Source organism: Brachycentrus maculatus, unplaced genomic scaffold, assembly GCF_059751285.1.
Source record: "Brachycentrus maculatus isolate JH-2025_06_01 unplaced genomic scaffold, ASM5975128v1 h1tg000299l, whole genome shotgun sequence".
Classification (NCBI taxonomy): domain Eukaryota; kingdom Metazoa; phylum Arthropoda; class Insecta; order Trichoptera; family Brachycentridae; genus Brachycentrus; species Brachycentrus maculatus.
Genome location: NW_028281050.1, coordinates 1,871,534 through 1,892,500, shown reverse-complemented (window position 1 = coordinate 1,892,500; position 20,967 = coordinate 1,871,534). Strand labels below are relative to the sequence as shown.

Genomic DNA, 20,967 nt, shown 5'->3' with positions numbered 1-20,967 from the left:
GAAACTCTTATATTAGTATGTGAGATCCGAATCCTGGATTATAATCACACACATGAGAAACGCCAGAAAATACCATTTTTATTTTTATTATTAAGCTTATAATTTGACCAGATAATTTATTTACAACATTTTGAGTGTGTTCACAAAATCTGGATTATCTCCAATTACAGAATTTTTTGAAAATAACTCCTGTAATTGGAGATAATCCAGATTTCCTGAACAAGTATTTGGACACACACAAAATGTTGTAAATATATTTTTTAATTTATGTTTATTATTTATTTTTATTTTTAAATACAATATTATGTACAATTCGTTTTGCAAAATGTCCAATTTGATGTGAAAAACCTGTAAAAACATTCGTTAAATATTATATCAAATTACGTTTTTATAGTCGCACTAATATAACTAAAGGTATATTTCGCGGGCCAGCAATTGGCCAGTGTTCGCCTGGCACATTGTACAATGACCGTAGCGTGTCAGTAATGTCTGGCGCTGACGTGAAGTGTGATTCACGACTTGACCAGCACTATATATAGGCACAACACTGGCTCAGAGGTCCACTTGAATAATATTTCATTATGTCCCAAAAACATGGCGGAAAAAGTTCAAACCGTGGAAAACTTATTTTTGTTTATAGGTCCCTTTATAATACTAAATAATTAATACCATACCGAGTTTTTGCGGTAAAGGTGCGGGCACACGAAACGTACCATACTTGTCGGAATCATGAATCTATACTATAATCCTGATAATATATAGCATAGAATGCGTCATATTTGTAAACTTTCGACTTTGGTGATTATTTTTATGGTTATTTTAATAATCAAAAGAAAATTAAACTGAATTTGGATAACCAAAATAAGAAAAATATTTTTTTTCAAACATGGTATTTAACTGGCTTTATGGGTCCATTCAGGAAAAAAACTATTAAGTTGTAAAAAAAATCAGTTATTTTACTATTCCTTTTTGTGGAGCTTCGCTCTTCTTTTGTTTATCCATCCTGGGTGTATTTTTTATTTTTCCTATTAAAACATATTGTGTATCTAATACAGTTATATAAAATTGATTGAATTAATATTTTTTTAGTAATAATCTTTTTATTTATAAATTGTATGTATATATATATACATATTATTTTGAAAAAAATCTACTGTGTTTTAAAATTTAAAATTTAATATAAGTATTTATAATTTATTAATATATATATATATATATATATATATATATATATATATATATATATATATATATATATATATATATATATATATATATATATATATATATATATATATATATATATATATATATATATATATATATATATATATATATATATATATATATATATATATATATATATATATATATATATATATTATTTTGAAAAAAATCTACTGTGTTTTAAAATTTAAAATTTAATATAAGTATTTATAATTTATTGTGTTGTCAATGTTTAACCATATTTATTTTGTTATTATCTTATTTTTTTCAGTTTACCGAAGTTGGCCATCTCGAACCAAGCGGAGTCATAATCCGCGGTATTCAACAGGCAAAGCTTCAGCATAATGCTGTAAGGCGGTTCGGAAGGTCCCAATCAAATCATCGGCGAAACAAGCTTATCCAAGATGCTCACAATCCCAGGAGGTAATTCTTATTCTATCATTGAGACCGGAACAACGTCGTTGAATGATAGATTTTTTCGGTTATTTGTTTTTAAATACCTATTAATTTATTCTGCCAAATCATTATCATTCGAGATAAAAAAAACAATAGACAGTTTTATTATTTATTATTTATTTATTTATTGGAAAACCATCAGAATATATAGTAAGGGAAAGTGACCAAGTGCATTTTTTACAAAAACGTGATCATTGACTATTTGATATCTTACTAGCTTAATATTGCCCTGAAAAAAATCCCAAAGGATTTTAAACTTGAACGTATAATATATTGACTTGTTAAAAATGACTAACTGCATTGATGTTTATTTTCTTTGCCAAGCAAAAGTGACTTAAATGGCCCTCCTGAACATTTTACGTTTTGTTAGTTGGTCATTTTCTCCTGTACGACTACGATATACAAAAAATAACAGATTATAATAAAATTCCATTTACAGGTTTTTAAGTTCTTAAATAATCTAAAAATAATAAATAAACTGTCATATACATGAAAGTATAACTATATAATAAACTTACATTTAATGTTTTTATCAAATAATAGAAATTTTCGCTATCAAAGAGTCAAATAGACAAATCAATAAAATTTCTCTTAAACGTATTCAAATAAACATTATTGTTGTCTATTTCATTAAGCATTACATTGCACATTTCGCAATGAATCGTAAACCGTAGTTTTTCTTCAATTTTTTTGTCATGTATTGTCATGCGCCAGTGATCGCCAGAGAATCGACAAAAAATTCGCCCATTGGACCGGATCAACGACTCGGCATATCTGAACAGCTCAAACCGAGATTCACTCAATTCAGATCAGTATGTCTGAACGGATCTTTAAGATTCGTTCAATTCGAACAACCTTTGATTAATCTACAGAGAGTCATTAAAAGACAGTTTATTTATTGTTTCGGCATTATTTTGTGGTAAGAAATGATTAAATTATAAACGAAAACACTTGTTTTTTGTACCATTTGAGTATTATATTTATAACCCTACCAACCTCTATATATAGGTACCTGAATTAAAGCTTTGCTCGTTAGTATACCTATTCACCCCTCGATGAAAGCAACTGTAGATTTCGAAACTAGTTAAAAATAAATATAATATTATTTTTTGACATCTCATCAAAGATGAAGAAGAATATGGAAGTCTGGGCATATACGGGGCTGACGACCGTCATAGGCTGATCACTGTGATCACTTTACATACGTGTAACATTCACCAATCCTACCTTTTATTGACAACCACACTTATCAAATTCTTGGACGTTCTATGTATATAAACCAATTTTGAGACATTATTCTTGAATCACTAGAACTTCTCTAGAGACATCTATTGAAAAGAAGCTTTTTATTGAGCAGAAACTCTTTTATTAGTATGTGAGGTCCGAATCCTGGATTATAATCATACACATGAGAAATGCCAGAAAATATCATTTTTATTTTTATTATTTAAGCTTATAATTTGACCAGATACTTTGTAAATAAAAATAATACTCAAGTGGTGAAAAACAATTGTTTTCATTTACAATTCAAAGACACCTCTTGGTATAATCACTATATGTATATACATTTCTACCAAGTATCACAATGTTTCCCGGCATTTTAAATTTCTATTATATCTTCGAATGCTTTCGTTTCATTATAAAATTATAATATATATATATTATAAAATAATTTTACTTCAAATAACCTCACTAAACCACGCAGTATGATGGCTAAAGTCAATTTAGATCAATCGTTACTTCAGCACAATTATCTAACACCATCCCTCCCCTGCCGGTACTTTCCCACCCCTATCGAGAGAAATACCTCCCGTTTTGTAATTTCGCTTAATATAATTCAAGTGCCTTGCTCGCGTTACTTAGGCTCGAATTACAAAAGCTTTCTGGGATATTAACACTATACATGTGAAGGGAGGAACGTTACTTTAACATGAGATTCAAGTATAAGGATTTGACAAATTCCGGAAGTACTTCTGAGTACTATCATACATATATGCCTTGAACTACATAACCTTTTAATATTAAAAATTGGTGGTCATGATCTATGACGTACACGTTATATGTAGTCATCGATCTGTTATAAATATAACATTTGTATGAAATGGTATTTTCAATTATTTTCTTATTATTTAACTTTTTACTTATTTAATATTGACACATACTCGTATAAAGTGAAGCGAAAATTTCATAACATAAAAATAGCACACTTAAAATTTCAATGCTTCTTATGCATATCATATTGAAATACATTCAAATCGTAGTCGTACAGGAGAAAGTGACCAACTAAAAAAACGTAAAATGTTCAGGAGGGCCATTTAAGTCACTTTTGCTTGGCATGAAAATAACATCAATGCAGTCAGTCATTTTTGACAAGTCAATATATAATTCTTCCAAGGTTAAAATCCTTTGGGATTTTTCAGGGCAATATTAAGCTAGTAAGATAACAAATAGTCAATGATCACGTTTTTGTAAAAACATGCACTTGGTCACTTTCTCCTGTATGATTACAATATATCAGCAGTGTCAATAATAAGGATGTATATGTTATATTTTTATTAGGTAAATATGTAAATACTATATAATATTTCTATTATATACATATATATTTGCATTTTTGGCATCTCAACACAGATGCTTCCATATTATTCTTCATCTATGTTGAGATGTCAAAAAAAAATAATTAAAAAATAACTCTTAATTGGAGATAATCCAGATATATGAATAAGTATTTGCACACACTCAAAATGTTGTAGATGTAATAATTTTATGTTTACAATTAGCTTTTGCGTCGCATGCAAAATAAATTACATTGTTTAAAATAAACTACCCGTGACTTATCGTAGTAGTTTTCGTCAGCCAATGACATGTTTTACGATATTCGTTTCCTTAATCGTCTTTCCACTTCAACCCTTAACATCCACTCCGCTCTCTGCCGAAGAATTAAATATTTGGCACCCCGCGTTCTCATCACGTGCGATTCCATGAATTCACAAGTCTATGGGGTTGGTCTTAGTACTAACCGAGTATGGGGTTGATCTTGGCTTCATACGTCTCCCCATAAACTTGTCGTCTTTGGCAAATTATTTCATTACTTCGCGCAATATTTATTACGCTCTTCGCTCTATGCGCGTGTAATGTAATAATTAATTAGGGGAGGATTTGAACTACCCGATAATTTAAGGAATTATTACATCCCTCTAATTGAAAAGTGATAGATATGATAAGGCCGTGGGTATTATACCCCTTGTGATTTTATGTCTGCCTCCGTGGTATAATAGTTAGCGTGTTTAGCTACCGTGCTGGCGGTCCCGGGTTAGATGCCCAGGAGGAGGGTGAAAATAATTATTAGTGATTTTACACTCTTATATTTATTTAATATTACCCTTGTAGTGATCACCTTGCCTTCATGTTAGTAACGATCAAGATAACACTGCATCAAATAATGGTGAATGTTGCACGTGTGTACGTGTTACACGCGTGCGTCATTTACCGCTATACCACATTACTAAATTTTTGAAACTCATACATATATCATAAATCTCATGTCGTTTGAGTTCACGGCAGCATCTATTGATGGTTTGAGAAAGCTTTGGACCCACCCGAAACGTTGTAAAGAACAAAAATGTTAAACATGATTGGTAACTACATGGGTTACAGCGGTTTTCTCAGTTAGAGAATCAACAGATTCCCGAGAGTGTTCGGAAATGCACGCGCTTTTACTACCGCATAATCGATATATTAGTGTGGTTATACCCATGGATATACATCCATACTAAAATATCGGTTATAATGATTGAGTAGTGCTTTGTGTACCTTTCTCCGGTCGCATTATTCCCAAACCAAAACGTTTCCTTATCCCTGTCTGACCGTAAATTTATTCATCCTTTTCAAACATTTGAATCCCTTTATTAACCCTCACGTTGTGATCCCATAAAGCCGTACAGCTGGAATAGTCAATCCGCGCCTGACAGGACCCCTCAGTCGAAGTTTAAACAACAGCTGTTGTACAGTAGATTCGTTTTAATATGTTAATTTGACCCCTCGACCCCCCGAATGCTTGGCTTTTCGCTACTATGCCCGAAATGCTAATTTACGCTCAAATTGAACTGTCGCTTTTAATTGAACTCTTTTTGGTTGAAAACCAGATGGTCTTGATTTCTAGATTGGTGACGTATGCTGAAGTGATAAATGGATAGTTTTGTCTTCAAAATGTAAATACGACATTTTCCGCATTCTCGCTTGCTCTCTGGACAAAAAATTAGAAAAAAATAAAAATAATATTCCTTTAATTCAAACGCATTTTTCTTATAGTCCATTATTTGATTCAACATCGGTTAAACAAGATTCGTCAATATCCAATTCAAACCCCGCCAACTCCTTTCATCCTATGAGTATATTAGCTGGTTTATTAATATGTTTAATTCTAGTGCATGTTTAACCTCGGCTCGTAACGCATATTAGTGCTGAAACCTGTAGTGCATGTTGGTCTTCGGGTCGACCAAAAATCGCATGTGTTAAATATTTTGTGTAGTTTTAAGTGTGTAAATGGTACTACGGTGGTGATAGGTGGTATTGTTTGCATGCTGTGGTAGTGATTGTCCTGACGAAGAGAAGGGTACGTCTCGAAACCGGTAGACATAAAAATCTCGGTGAGTGGTTATATACTAATATTATTAACATTTTTGTAAAAAAAAGCAAAAATGACTAACCGCAAAGTTAATGCTTTAAATATTAATAATATTGAGAATAAAAAGTGGAAATATATTTTTAATTAATTTTTTTATTTCTGTAGTCGTATTCAATACAAACGTTAAAACGTTTTAACAAAATTAGATGAAGAAGAATATGGAAGTCTGGGTATTCACAGTCCTTATGACATGTTATGGGCCGTTTATGTGATCACTTTATACACGTGTAACATTCACCGTTCTACCCATGAGTAAAAATACTACTCCATTTTTGGAACTCGTACATATATCATTAATCACATGTCACTTTTTGTTTGAGTTTGTGGCAATATTTATGGTTGATTTGAGAGAGCTTTTATTTAGCAGAAACCATGACACCCGAGAACATGTTTTTATTATTATTTTTATTTACAACATTTTCAGAACTGTGAACAATCTGTTTAGACAAATCCAAAATGGTTTACAATCTGTTTAGACAAATCCAAAATGTTGTCAATTTATAAAAATAAAAATGTTATGTTCGTTTAAATCTGCTGAAGGTATTCACCGATTGCTTTGAAATTTTGACACAACGTTTCATTTAAATAAACGCATGTTTTTTATATGTATTTATTAATGAATTTCACCAAAGACAGGTATAAATCATGTTCCCTTAAGAATAGCTTCTTAGACCGCAGTGGCAGAGCCATCTATTGAACGGAACAGTAAAACGCGCAATACTCAACATTGCTCATGACGGATAGCGTGTTTCTTAACAGCAGCTGTCACTTGTATATTTGTTTTATGTTTTCACTGCTTTAGATTGCATTGTAAAATTAAACATATTTAAAAAAAAGTGTGTTATATATATATTCTTTCTTTTCCATTTAACCAGACTGAGTCACGCCAACGCGTGGCCGGGCGCAACTAGTTTAACATAATTTCGTGTTGACCTCCATAAAGTACAAAGCGTTTTAGTGTTTTTTTGCTACCGCATTGTGCGATAAACCCTAATAAAACCGTTTTTGTATGGATTTTAGGCTTAATCGAGGGTTACCGATATAATCTCGGTGATCATGATAGCAGGACTGAGTTACACTGTTAGCTTTCACATTCCGAATAGCGGTTTTCACTTCAATATTTCTTTATTTATTATAATCATATGACATAATTACAAAGTACAGATTACGGTAATGATCCCCCATCGAGTTTTCCCGTGCCGAGGGCACATTTTACATAATTAATTTATATATATATATATTAATATATATAAATAAATAAATATATTTAAATATATAAATATATATAAATATATAAATATATATATATATATATATATATATATATATATATATATATATATATATATATATATATATATATATATATATATATATATATAAATATATATGAATATATATATATATATATATATATATATATATATATATATATATATATATATATATATATATATATATATATATATATATATATATATATATATATATATATATATATATATATATATATATATATATATATATATATATATATATATATATATATATACATATATATATTAATATAATATATATTAATTGATATATATTTATATTAATTTTTTAAAAAAATTATGTTTTTTCTGTTTTTTCTGTATTAAAATTATAAGCAAAAAAAAATTTTGAAAATAAATACGACATGACTGAATAATGTGATCTGATTCAGATCTGCCTACTTCCGTTAGTCATTTATGAACAGCACTTTAAAATTTAGTTTCTATATTTCTTGACTTTATGGGCAGTGAGAGTAGGTTAAACAACTTCATCGCATAGTAATTAAAGTTTTTTTATTACCAAAAGAGGTATGTTTTGGATCTTGTAGTTCTCTGTTTGTTACCACAAAGTGTGTATAATTTTATAAACCTATTTTAATTTAAGTTTTACTTTTAAGTAAATACCACTATTTCTTAAAATATATTGTGACACGTGTTTCGGCGTGTGACCTCTATTTTAGTTACTGTGTATAATTATACACATATTGTAAATTTCGTAATAACTTGTACCTACGGCCCGAGTATATCGGCTTTCAATAGATTGTCGGGTGACCATTAAGGCAGGGTGTATTCATGACGACCTTTACCTGTTTGCGTAATTACAGCGTTAAGAATAGGGCAACAACTATCTCATATTATAATTAATATTTAATATAATACATTATGTCAATGTTTGACAATAAAAATGAATTTTTAAGAAGTATTATTAAATATGAAATAATGGTATTTTTAAAATAAAGAATAACACTTTCAGTAAGGAATAGGCTGAAAAACCTTTAAATTATAGTTGAAATTTTCGTAGGAATGCAATAAGCGGTGTTGCGTAAGCCATACCTAGAGTTCTAAAAAAAATTGGTGAAAAAAACAATGTACATTCAAATACCATATATCGCTCATATATAAAAAAAAACTTGATTTTTCAGGAGACTTTTTAATGTTTGAAAATATAATAAAATTTATGAAAAATAAATATCAAGCCACTTATTGAACGTTTTATTGTGCAACAGATCTTTTAAGGTAAAACCTGAATGTTTTTTCTCCATTTGAAAAATATTTAGTACATTTAAAAAAATAATTGAACAATAGCTTTTCTTCAAAATGCAAAAACAACACTTTCTGCCCTGTAGCGGGTAAATATTACGTTAAAAATATGCCGCTTTTGCTGGGATATAGTACATTTTCCGGCTAATCTGAAAACATGCACAACTGAAAAATTACGGTTTTCAATATATGACGCTGTTGAGAGGATAGAGCGATATGGTATTAGTACAGAAAAATGTATTTTATTTACTTTTCTTCCTAAACGATACTTTTATTATTTCTGTATTATTATATTTAAGAGGCTTATGGGGTGAGATGTAATGGTGCCTAAAAGTTTTTTCCCGGCCAAAGAGACCACTCTTTTGTCTTCAACTATTATTGATTGAGTTCGCTCCATCTTCCGTCGTTGTTTTGATTGTGCTATCGAGTGTCGGGGTGGAGTGTGGAGTGTGGAGTGCGGAGTACGGAGTGTCGAGGGTGGAGTGTCGAGGCGCGGAGTGACCCTCTGATGCTGGCAGCAGCAGCGGTGGGTAGTTCCGCTTCCTCTCGTCCCCATCCCCGCGGCATGTGGAAACACTTCACAAAACAGAACACAATACAATGGAATTGTTTGGCCAAATTTACCGCGGTGCCGTTTTATACCATTGCAGTAACGCAAGTAATTTATCTATTCTGCGCCTTTTCTTATCTGGAAAAAACGTAGAATAAGTACCGCAGAACGGGGCTTCTTGAACTTTGATGTGTTACTTAAGCCCAGTACAAAAAAAATAGATCCTGGTATCGATCGAAGTATCGTGATAATAAGTGTCACCTGTCAGGGAAACAATGAATTATGTCGATACGTTCATTATTGTAGACCAAATACAGATTTAAATATTTTTTTGTACTGGGCTCAAGTAACACATCAAAGTTCAAGTAGCCCCGTTCTACGGTAATATTCGTCTTCTTTTCTTTCTATTTTCCTTGTTCGTTCCCTAGGTGGAACATATGGCCAACACAAGACGCCTCCAAGTCACTATGTCACGCATCGTTTCTCTAGCTTCCTCCCAGGTAGTCCGGCATCTCGTTTCGCTGAGTATAGTCGGTGAATGAATATAATTCTACACCACACTGTCTTTGCAAGCTTTCTTCGTATGTTCCACATTCATGGATCTCCTCGTACATTCCCGCCGATTATTTCGACTTCTGACCTGACCACTTTCAAGTATTTGACGTACCCGATCATGCCAAGTTTTACTCGGTCTTCCTCTGCTCCTTTTTCCAACTTGATTCCCTTCATAAATTCGTTTTACTCTCCTTTTCTCACTCATTCGTTCCACGTGTTCACCATCTCAACACACGTTTCTTAATTTTATCGATAATGCTTATCTCAGCCATGCATTCTTTCCTTATTTTACCATTAGATCAAAACTCCCCCCTCCTTGATGTCCGATTTTTGGATATTAATTTTTTTTATCTTATTGATAACGATTTTTTGATAAAAAAATAAAGAAAATTTGCTGCCCATTTTATGTACATCGTTATTGAATGGCAGTCTACCACGAACCGTCATATTTGTAGGTGACACAGAGTTCATGTTCAGTATAAACACTTGCTGTTAATTCAAACGTCATGTAAACGACAACCTAAACTCCTGTCGTCAGGTTTAAAGTGGTCCCGCCCACCTCGTCACCGCAATCCTAATATTGGATATGTCAGGTATATTACTATATATACCTGGAGTTATTAGACTTAGTATCGAATTTAGTAAGAAAAGTGTTATTTATTATTCTCTTATTTTATTTTTTTATTTTAAGTTTCAAGGCGTAAGAAGCAAATTATTGTATTTAGGTAATCCCAACATTTTTATGACGTTTCGACTTCTATTGCTGTATTTGTCTTCTAAATTTTATGTTCATATTTATGTTTTTTCTTCATTATTCATGTCTTAAATCTTAGTTCATGTTTATGATTTTTTCTTCATTATTCATGTCAAAAATCTACGTTCATGTTTTCTTCTATGTTTTTTTCTTCATTATTCATGTAAAAAATCTATATCCATGTTTATAATTTTTTCTTCATTATTCATGTCAAAAACCTATCTTCATGTAAATGATTTTTTCTTCATTATTCATGTCTCAAATCTTAGTCCATGTTTATGATTTTTTCTTTATTATTCATGTCAAAAATCTGATTTTATGTTTGTTTTTTCTTCATTATTCATGTCAAAAATTAAAATTCATATTGATGATATTTTCTTCATTATTTTTGTCAGAAATCTACGTTCATGTTTATGTTTTCTTTTTCATGATTCATGTCAAAAACCAACGTTCATTTAAATATTTTTTTCTTCATTATTCATGTCAAAAATCTACGTTCAATGTGCATAAAAATGTGCGATTATTATTAGGTAATTATAAGAAAAAGATACTTTGATCCGTCTCTCGTGATAGACAAAGGAGATGGGATCGTCTGGCGGCAGGCCAATTGCAGTGGAATAAATCACCCACACCATTCGCATTGTTCCGCTGCACGTCAGCTCCAGGCTCCAGGCTCCAGGCTCCACTCGAGGAGCGTTACTCCCAGCCACTTGTGTAATCGGGCTGTTGTAATCACTTCACATGCTCTTGTCATGTTTATTCAAAATTAAGTTTTCACAAACCGATGAATAATAAAATAAAAGCAAATAAAATATTGTTTAAAAACCTCTTTAAAAAAGATTGTCCGCCTTCATAGTGATTACTCTCGGGTCAGCACGCTCGGCTACCGTGCTTGTGCTCCCGGGTTCCATTCCCAGGGAGGGGGTCCTGAAGCGGAGGGCTGATAACTTTTCCTTCCTTTTTCAGCCCTTATCATAACACTGCGTTAATATGATAAGGTTTGAAAAAGAAAATAATTTTTTTTTAATTTTTTTTTTCTTCAAACTATTATTGCTATATACGAGTATTATATCAGACATTAGGTTATTCACCATAAGGATGATGTGTCAATATTAAAGGTGTATAAAGTGATCACTTCAGCCAGCTGAATGCCAGGTCGTAAGCCCTGGGAAGGTCGGGCTATCGTATTCTTCTCTTCAGCCATCTTTTTTCATGCGGAAAGAACGGCAGAGATTTCATATCAAGTTGAGACACGTATATAATTCTATTTCTTTCAGATGTGACCCGCGATTAACAATGTTACCTCCGTATAATTCACGATTATATTGTTATCGCATCGATCCTTTAGAAGTATGGACCTTTTGAGGCACACTTTATTGATACAGTAGACCTTTTCTGGGATGCGGTGTGGTTCGCAGCGGAACTCTACTTAGCTCCCAATTTCCTCCTTCGCTCTCGCGTAGTTCCTTGAGTTTCCGTTCGAGCACACAATTTGTTTACTTTATTCTAAGCGCTCGTAGAATACGAAATAATGACAAATAAACCAGTTTAATCAAATCAATTACGGAAAACACAATATATAATTACAAGGTTCCGACATTAACCTTGTTTTGTTCTTAAATAATGATATTTATTAAGCAGTTTTGACTTTTTGTTCATGAGTTAGCCGTGTTATAAAATGGGTATAAATTTTTTAATTTAATAATAATAAAAAATATATATTATTTACATCTCAACATATGTAAGACAAAGAAGAATGTCTGGGTATGTAGATACAGAGCTTATGACTCGTCATAGAATGGTTAAGTGATCACTTTACACACTTGCAATATTTACCATTCTACCCATGATTGAAAACCACTCGACTCAATTTTTTTAGGAACTTTTTTGGCTCGCCCAAATATATCGTTAATCTCATGTGAGTTCATTGGAGCCATCTATGGTGTGATAAGGAAAACTTTCATTGTCAAGAGATTAATGATGTATGTAGAGTTGCAAAATTTGAGTAGGTAGTGAGTGTGGTTGTCAATCTTGAGTAGAATGGTGAATTTTTCACGCGCATAAAGTGATCACTTAATCAGGCTATGAGAGGTCATAAGCCCTGTAAATACCCAAACTTCATATTCTTCTTCATCTTTGTTGAGATGTCTAAAATGTTACTTTCTTTATTTTATCATCTTTTGGTAAAATGCAATAAATATAATATGATACACGTGATATCAAATTTGGAAGTCCTCACCAAAACGCTACATTTATATTATAAATGTATATATTATATGAAGTAATCAGGAATTCTAGGTAGGTGCGATATAATGATTTCATTATGGTTTAACACAGGATTGGTCACGTTTTGTCACAACTTTAATTCTTCTTCATCTTCTTCAAACCCTTGTCCGCACCCCAATGGTGCATAGGGCACTGCATATAAACGCAGTGTTATCTTGATCGTTAACATATGAAGGAAAGGTGATCGGCCTTCCGCTTCAGGTACCAGTTCAGGGTGATATTGAATAAATATTAGAGTGAAAAAAATCACTTATATTTATTTGACCCCCACCTGGGAATCGAACCCGGGACCTCCAGAATGGTAGCCGAGCGTGCTGACCATTACACTATGGAGGCGGACTTTAATTAAGATTTCAATAAAATACAGTAAAAAGAATAAATTTACTTTTTTAAGGATTTTTTTGTGCAATATTGGAAATGTAACTTTTTGGTGCGGACCTCCACAATTTATATAACTAATTTAATTTCCTAACTAACTAACTAACCATCACGCCGCTTCCCCGCAGGGGTAGGCAGAGAGAATAGAGCGCCACACCACTCTGTCCTTGCAAACATTCTTCGCCTCTTCCACGTTCATGCATCTCCTCATACATACCCGCCGATTGTTACGACTCCTGACCTGACCACTTTCAAGTATTTGGCAAACCTGATCGTGCCATGTTTTTCTCGGTCTTCCTCTGCTTCTTTTCCCGCTAACATTCGCCTCATAAATTTGTTTTACCGTTCTTTCCTCACTCATTCGTTCTACATGTCCAAACCCATTTAATTTCCAATTTAATTTCCACAATACCACAGTTATTTACACAGTTATATACACAATACACACAAATTCAAATTTAATTTCCACAATACCACAGTTATTTACACAGTTATATACACAATACACACAAATTCAAATTTAATTTCCACAATACCACAGTTATTTACACAGTTATATACACAATACACACAAATTCAAATTTAATTTCCACAATACCCATTATTAGCCAAACACTGGTTCGCCTGCCGATGACTACTTGTTCCTAGTTTGTTAGACCGCAAATCAATACGTATTATGTATACCTATATATTAATTATAACCAGGGGTAACCAATCTCATTATACTAATATGCCAATATTAATAATATTTTATATTATTTTTTGACATCTCATCAAAGATGAAGAAGAATATGGAAGTCTGGGCATTTACGGGGCTTACGACCGTCATAGGCTGGTTTGAGTGATCACTTTACACACGTGTAACATTCACCAATTCTACCCATTATTGACAACCACACTACTCAAATTCTTGGAAGTTCTATATATATGAACCAATTTAGAAACCTTGTTCATGAATCACTAAAACTTCACTAGAGACATCTATTGGTGAGATGTAAAGAAGCTTTTTATTAAGCAGAAACTCTTATATTATTATAAGCTTAATAATAAAAATGAAAATGGTATTTTCTGGCGTTTCTCATGTGTGTGATTATAATCCGGGATTCGGATCTCACATACTAATATAAGAGTTTCTGCTTAGTAAAAAGCTTCTTTACATCTCACCAATAGATGTCTCTAGTGAAGTTTTAGTGATTCATGAACAAGGTTTCTAAATTGGTTCATATATATAGAACTTCCAAGAATTTGAGTAGTGTGGTTGTCAATAATGGGTAGAATTGGTGAATGTTACACGTGTGTAAAGTGATCACTCAAACCAGCCTATGACGGTCGTAAGCCCCGTAAATGCCCAGACTTCCATATTCTTCTTCATCTTTGATGAGATGTCAAAAAATAATATGAAAATAACTCCTGTGATTGGAGATAATCCAGATTTTGTGAACAAGTATTTGGACACACTCAAAATGTTGTAAATAATATTTTAATTATAACATCCTGAGTGTTACGACTTTGATCAAAATATCTAGAAGTTTCGAGATTTTAAGTAGAGTTGTTGTGAATCATAGGTGGAATCGGTAAATGTTACACGTGTGTAAAGTAAAGTCACTTAACCAAGCCTAAGACGATAATATATTCTTAGAAGATAATTTTTTCATACATTTTTTAATTTTATAATTTTAAAATTTTTGCCATGTATTAGTTGTGATTATAAAAAAAAAATTGTAACTTTGTTATTTGTATTTCAGTCTTGTTAACCTTAATCCCATGTCTCAAAATGGGAAATAGAAATTACTCGTCGGAAATATTATATAAATATAAGACTTATGTTTGTAATATGTTTGAAAAAAAATAAAAAAATAAATAAGACGAATTAATAAATCACTCGTAAACGAGTGGAGGCTTTATTAATGAAATAAAAGCCTAAGACAGTCCTTATCCCTGTTAATGCCCAGACTTCCCATATTCTTCTTTATCTTTATTGAGATGTCAAAAAATAATGTAAAACAATATTTTGAGTGCGTCCAAATTTTTGTTTACAAAACTTTGTCCACTAAGCTGTTATATTTCTCAACAAAGGTATTTGGTCTCTATCTAAATTCAACCATAGACGGTGCCGAGAACTCGCAGTAAAAACAAAGGTGTCAATCATAGCATATATATACGACTTCCGAAATTTGAGTAGTGTGGTTGTCAATCATAGGTAGATTGATGAATGTTACACGAGTATAAAGTGATCACTTAAACCAGCCTATGACAGGTTGTAAGCTTTGTAAATACCTAGATTTTATATATTTGCCATCTATGTGTAGATTTCAGTATTAATAACTTCGAAGTGGACAAATACAGATTTGTGAAAAAATATTTGGACTTTTAAATTTTAGGGAAAAAATAGTATATTATTTTTTGATTCGGCATTAATTTTGTGGAATGACAAATTCATTATTTATAAAAAAAACACTGACCCACCTTTATATATAAACCTGATTTTTTAAATCAGCTGTTGATGAAAACAGCTGTAGTTGTCAAAACTAGTCGTGTGTAATAAAATAAAACTCGATAGTGGTTTATACTTGTTTTTTTTTTAATAAGGAAAAATAGTAGGCTGAAAAAATTTTTTTTCCACCAAAATGTTTTTTATCCCTAAAAAATATACTAGTCTGTCCACTTTGAAATTGGAAATGATTATAACTCTATTTTACTGATTATTTGCAAAGTGGTAGCAAAGCAAAGCGCTCTTGTTCAGATTAATGGAAAAGTTGAACGGCTTCTTGTTAAATCTAGTAGAATGTTGTAATTTGGAAATAATTGAACAGCTAACAATACATTTAACTAATCCCAGCAAACAATTTCGCAATATATTTCTGCCATTGAGATATGTTTATGAGTGGTCGATACTCCCTGTATTCTGGTCGAACGTGAAGTTATCGACAAACCGCCACTGCATAACAACGTCAAAACGGTACCTAATCAATATTGTGCAGCTTAATATCCGTACCTAATATAATAACTAACTATCTAACCATCACGCTAGGGGCAGGCAGAGAGAATAGAACTCCACACCACTGTCTTTGCAAACATTCCTCGCCTCTTTCGCGTTTGTGCATCTTCTCATACATACCCGCCGATTATTTCGACTCCTCACCTTACCGGTTTCAAGTATTTGACATGCTTGCTTGATCTGCTATGTTTTTCTCAGTCTTCCTCTGCTCTTTTTTCAAATTTAAAAAAAATATATAACTATAATATTCGTCTTTAACGAATAGTTAATTCAATTAACTATTCGTTAAAGACGATATAAAACTTTCATACTTAGAGTGTCGTTTGATTTAGCAAAATATTTTTAATTAATAATGATTTTTAGAAAAATGGTATTCAAAATAAGTAAATTCAATAAGTTTATTTTACCATAGAATAATTATTTAAAAAAATACCCATTCCTTGTGATCCAAAATAAAATAAAAATTATAATTAAGAAAGTTAGTTAAAATTGAATGACCTTTGCCTGCGGCTTTGGTTTGTCGGGATAAATTATGTATAAAAATGGAAAACCGTCACAATCAATTTTTCAAACCGTAATTGAAAAATGCGTGATCCAGACACTTTTCGAGGTCCAATTCAGTATGCCTATGGAAATGATATTAATTGAATTGGGTGTGTTAAAAGTGTCAGAAAACTAAAATATTTCTCGTGCAAATGCATAAATCTAATGAAAGTAAAATGTTTATAAGAAAATACATGCTCTACCAATTAAATATGAACTATCATTTTATATTTCTGTAAGGAATGTGGGTATGTTGGTGACACATTGATGACAACAAAAACCGCAATTGTATGCATACCCACATAGTCTAGCTAGCATATTCTAGATTTTTCTTTCCTTGAAACCAGTCACTCACTTAAAGCTACCTAATAATTATTATTTAAATCAACCAAAGTCAAAGTACTAGCGAGTTATTATTGATCATCTTCCAACACCTTACTACACAACAATTTCCAATATATATATATATATTTTAAAATGTGTATAAACGTATTGTCAAAGATTCTGTTTAGTGAGGTTCAAAAAAATGTTTTTTTTTAAACTAAAAGTAATAGGAATAATCGGTGGGATGATATACACAGAAGAGTCGAAAAATGCTTGAATAGTGTCGTGTGACTTTCTGTTCTCTTTGCCTACCCCTGGGGAGAATCGGCGTGATAATAAGTTTGATAGTTTTATTTAATTTTAATTTATTTTCATGAATATACAAGTACATATAATTTATCTGTATTTTGGCTCTTAAGGCATAGTCTGTGTTCGGCCGAAATACTGACAGCGTACATTAAAATTAAATGAACTATGAAATTTGGATTTTATTGTTATTTTTGTTCCAGCTCTTCATCGGAAAGCCCCGTTCCTCGCGCGGACCTCACCACGGTGAGAACGCTGGATACAAAAATACTGAACTACATCAGGTTCAAGCCTCAACCCTTCTCCTTGGAGAGGTCCGAGCCCGGCGCCACACCATTTTCCAGGCCCATCCTTCCAGAATGTTCCGGTATGGAGATTCCGAGATTCCGCGCCAGGGCCACCAACCTCCAACCGCTAAATCTGACTACTATCCAGCCTGATATGATGTGTCCAACGCAGTATCCTAGAAGTCTGTTTGACTACAACGTCAGGAATTACTTCGCTACAAATGACAGTCCTGGGTATTCTTCCGCCGGGTCTAGTCAGGAAGATCCTTGCTCTTTTGCCCGAACGCCTTCGAGTGGATTCCATTCCATGTCGCCTACTTCTCCGTGGTGCAATATGATCTCCCCATCATCTCCCCGCGTATTCCAGTTTCCTCCCTCCAATTTTAACGCCTCCTGCCCTCCGCCTTCGACTTCCGGAACTAATCGCTTCGAGCGATACGCTTCCGACACTCCTTTCCCGACACTCCAGCCGCAGCCTTTCGCCAGTGACGTCGGCTTTTCCGGTATCAGTAATCCGAGAGACGAAACCAAGAGCCGAGACATCATGACCTCGGATCTTTTCGGCGTAAGAGAGCTTTTGAAGAATACGCTTCATCCAACAACGCCTTCTATAGACTATGAACAAGCTATCGCTTTCGATTTTATAAAAGATTTCTTCGATGAATAGAAAACATTACGAACAATCGGTCGCGGTAATTTACAATTCATAATGTTATTTAAATGTTATATCAAAAAGTACAATTTATTTTTTCAGTAATTTACAATTCATAATGTAATCGGTCTCAGTAATTTACAATTTATGATGTTATTTAATGTAATATCAAATAGTACAATTTATTTTTCAGTAATTTACAATTCATAATGTAATCGATCTCAGTAATTTACAATTCATGATGTAATTTAATGTAATATCAAGTAGTACAATTCATTTTTCAGTAATTTACAATTTATAATATGATCGTTCTCAGTAATTTACAATTTATGATGTAATTTATTGTTATATCAAGTAGTACAATTTATTTTTCAGTAATTTACAATTTATAATATGATCGGTCTCAGTAATTTACAATTTATGATGTAATTTAATGTTATATCAAATAGTACATTTTTTTTCAGTAATTTACAATTTATAATGTACTTTATTACGCAATCGGTCCAAGTATTGTAATTTACAATTTATGATGCAATCGGTTTCAGTAATTTACAATTTTTGATGTAATTAATTTGAGTAGGACTATTTATTTCATTTCATGTTTTATCATCATTTAGTCAGACTGCATTGTTCTCATTTTCACTGCGTTTACGTAACATATATTTAGACCACATTATACTCAGTACCTTATGTATTACTAATATGTCACGGATTGTAGTAACAATATAGCGAAATTTTTTATCATTAATTTAAATGTAATCAATATTTTTTTATGCCTCGGGCGGTGTTTCCACCGCAGCATCAACCGGATTTAAAACGATGACGTGCCAATAATGATTGTAATTATTTTTTTCAATCACAATTTTCGACTTTTCAATCGCGACAAGCAGGGATGTAAAAAATGCAGATTTTTGACATTCTGTACTTTCAATATTTGGCTTTGGCGGAATTTTATTATAAGGTTACCTTACCTTATTGAGTTTCCAAACTTTCATAAAATAATGTATAGTATATTGTGGCATTTACTTTTTGTTATTTTCCAAAACAACCATCAAACGATTCCTTTTTGTAGTAATTTTTTTTTTTTTTTAATTGCCAACTTTATATTTGACCATAATAACTGTAGCCAAAAATTGGGGTAAAATAACTATTTTTAATCCACGTCTTACTGAAGAGTGTTAATTTTTTTTTAAACATAGTTTATAGTTTTTTTTATTTATATACTTAATTGACATTTTATTGTACGAAAAAAATACACAATCCAATGTATTTAAAGAATCATTTTTATGTTTAAAAAACAACTTTTACATACTTTTTACGGCTGTTCAGATGATATTTCTGGTATATTTTGGGTATATTTTGCCTTGTGTTAGAGAGTGAATGTAGATGCGATTACGCAGAGAAATCGGCGCAAACTGAGCTCCTTATACAGATGGCGCATAATAAACCTTTCTTAGATTCTTTTTATGATGAGTATGTCACCTAGCTCGATTTGTAAAAAAATAATAATGATGGAATATTTCAGTGGCCAAAGGAAAAAGAAGACAAAAGTAATCTTCATAAACAATATGAAATGATCAAAATAATATAAATTATGTATTCGATTTTTACACACGACATTTGTATCAATGATCGCATCATTTTTGTTCGAGGTTCGTTTTTGAAATTCGTTTTGATTATGCGATTGTGTATTTTTTTCATTTTTTTAAAATAGCAAGTAAAATATTATTTATAAGTTTTAATGTCTAATGGAAATGACAATATTCAGAAGAATTTTTTGTTTGTTTTTAATCTTATTTTTTATTATCGCACGAGATATAATTTTTATACGAAAAGAAAAATCGATATGCGATCTTTTTATTAATTTTTTATTTTTACTTTGCATTTGAGCATATTTTTTATCACATAATTATAATTTTTATTTTTTTAAGTTCAATTGGTTAGTTAGTTTGAATTAAGACGATATTTCTACTATTTGTAAATCTGGAATTGTGAAATAACCGCTATTTTAATGCGAGTATCTATGAAACACACTTTCATAATTATTATTTTTTGTTTTGTTTTTTTACATAATTTAATTTTTTATCAACAGTTTAATTTTGTACTGGAGTTATTTTAAATGTAAAACCTCGTAACAATAATAATGTTATCCTAGGAAATACTTGGGAGATGAAAACTCTGGTGTAATTAAAATAATTCATGTTTTTACCCTGTTGTTATATGTAATTTGTATTGTTCAAACCTTAATTCGATGGATAATTACTGTCAAATAATTCCTTATTTGAGAGATAGCAACGTAGCTTTTTCAAAGAAATGTATTTTCTAAAATTTTTTTACTTACGAATGGTGTGTTTATACAATATATAGTAAAAAAACATTTACCTTGTA

The 20,967-nt window shown here is 31.6% G+C and overlaps 1 protein-coding gene across 1 annotated transcript; it reads left to right on the top strand.

Moving 5' to 3' along the window:
- Nucleotides 1-1,498: 1,498 nt before the first annotated feature.
- On the top strand, nt 1,499-19,309 carry LOC148304915 (uncharacterized; the record flags this gene model as incomplete). Its single annotated transcript, XM_088267570.1, has 2 exons — nt 1,499-1,650; nt 17,844-19,309. Coding segments are annotated over 2 exons (903 nt in total), but the record flags the coding sequence as incomplete, so codon positions are not given.
- Nucleotides 19,310-20,967: the final 1,658 nt, after the last annotated feature.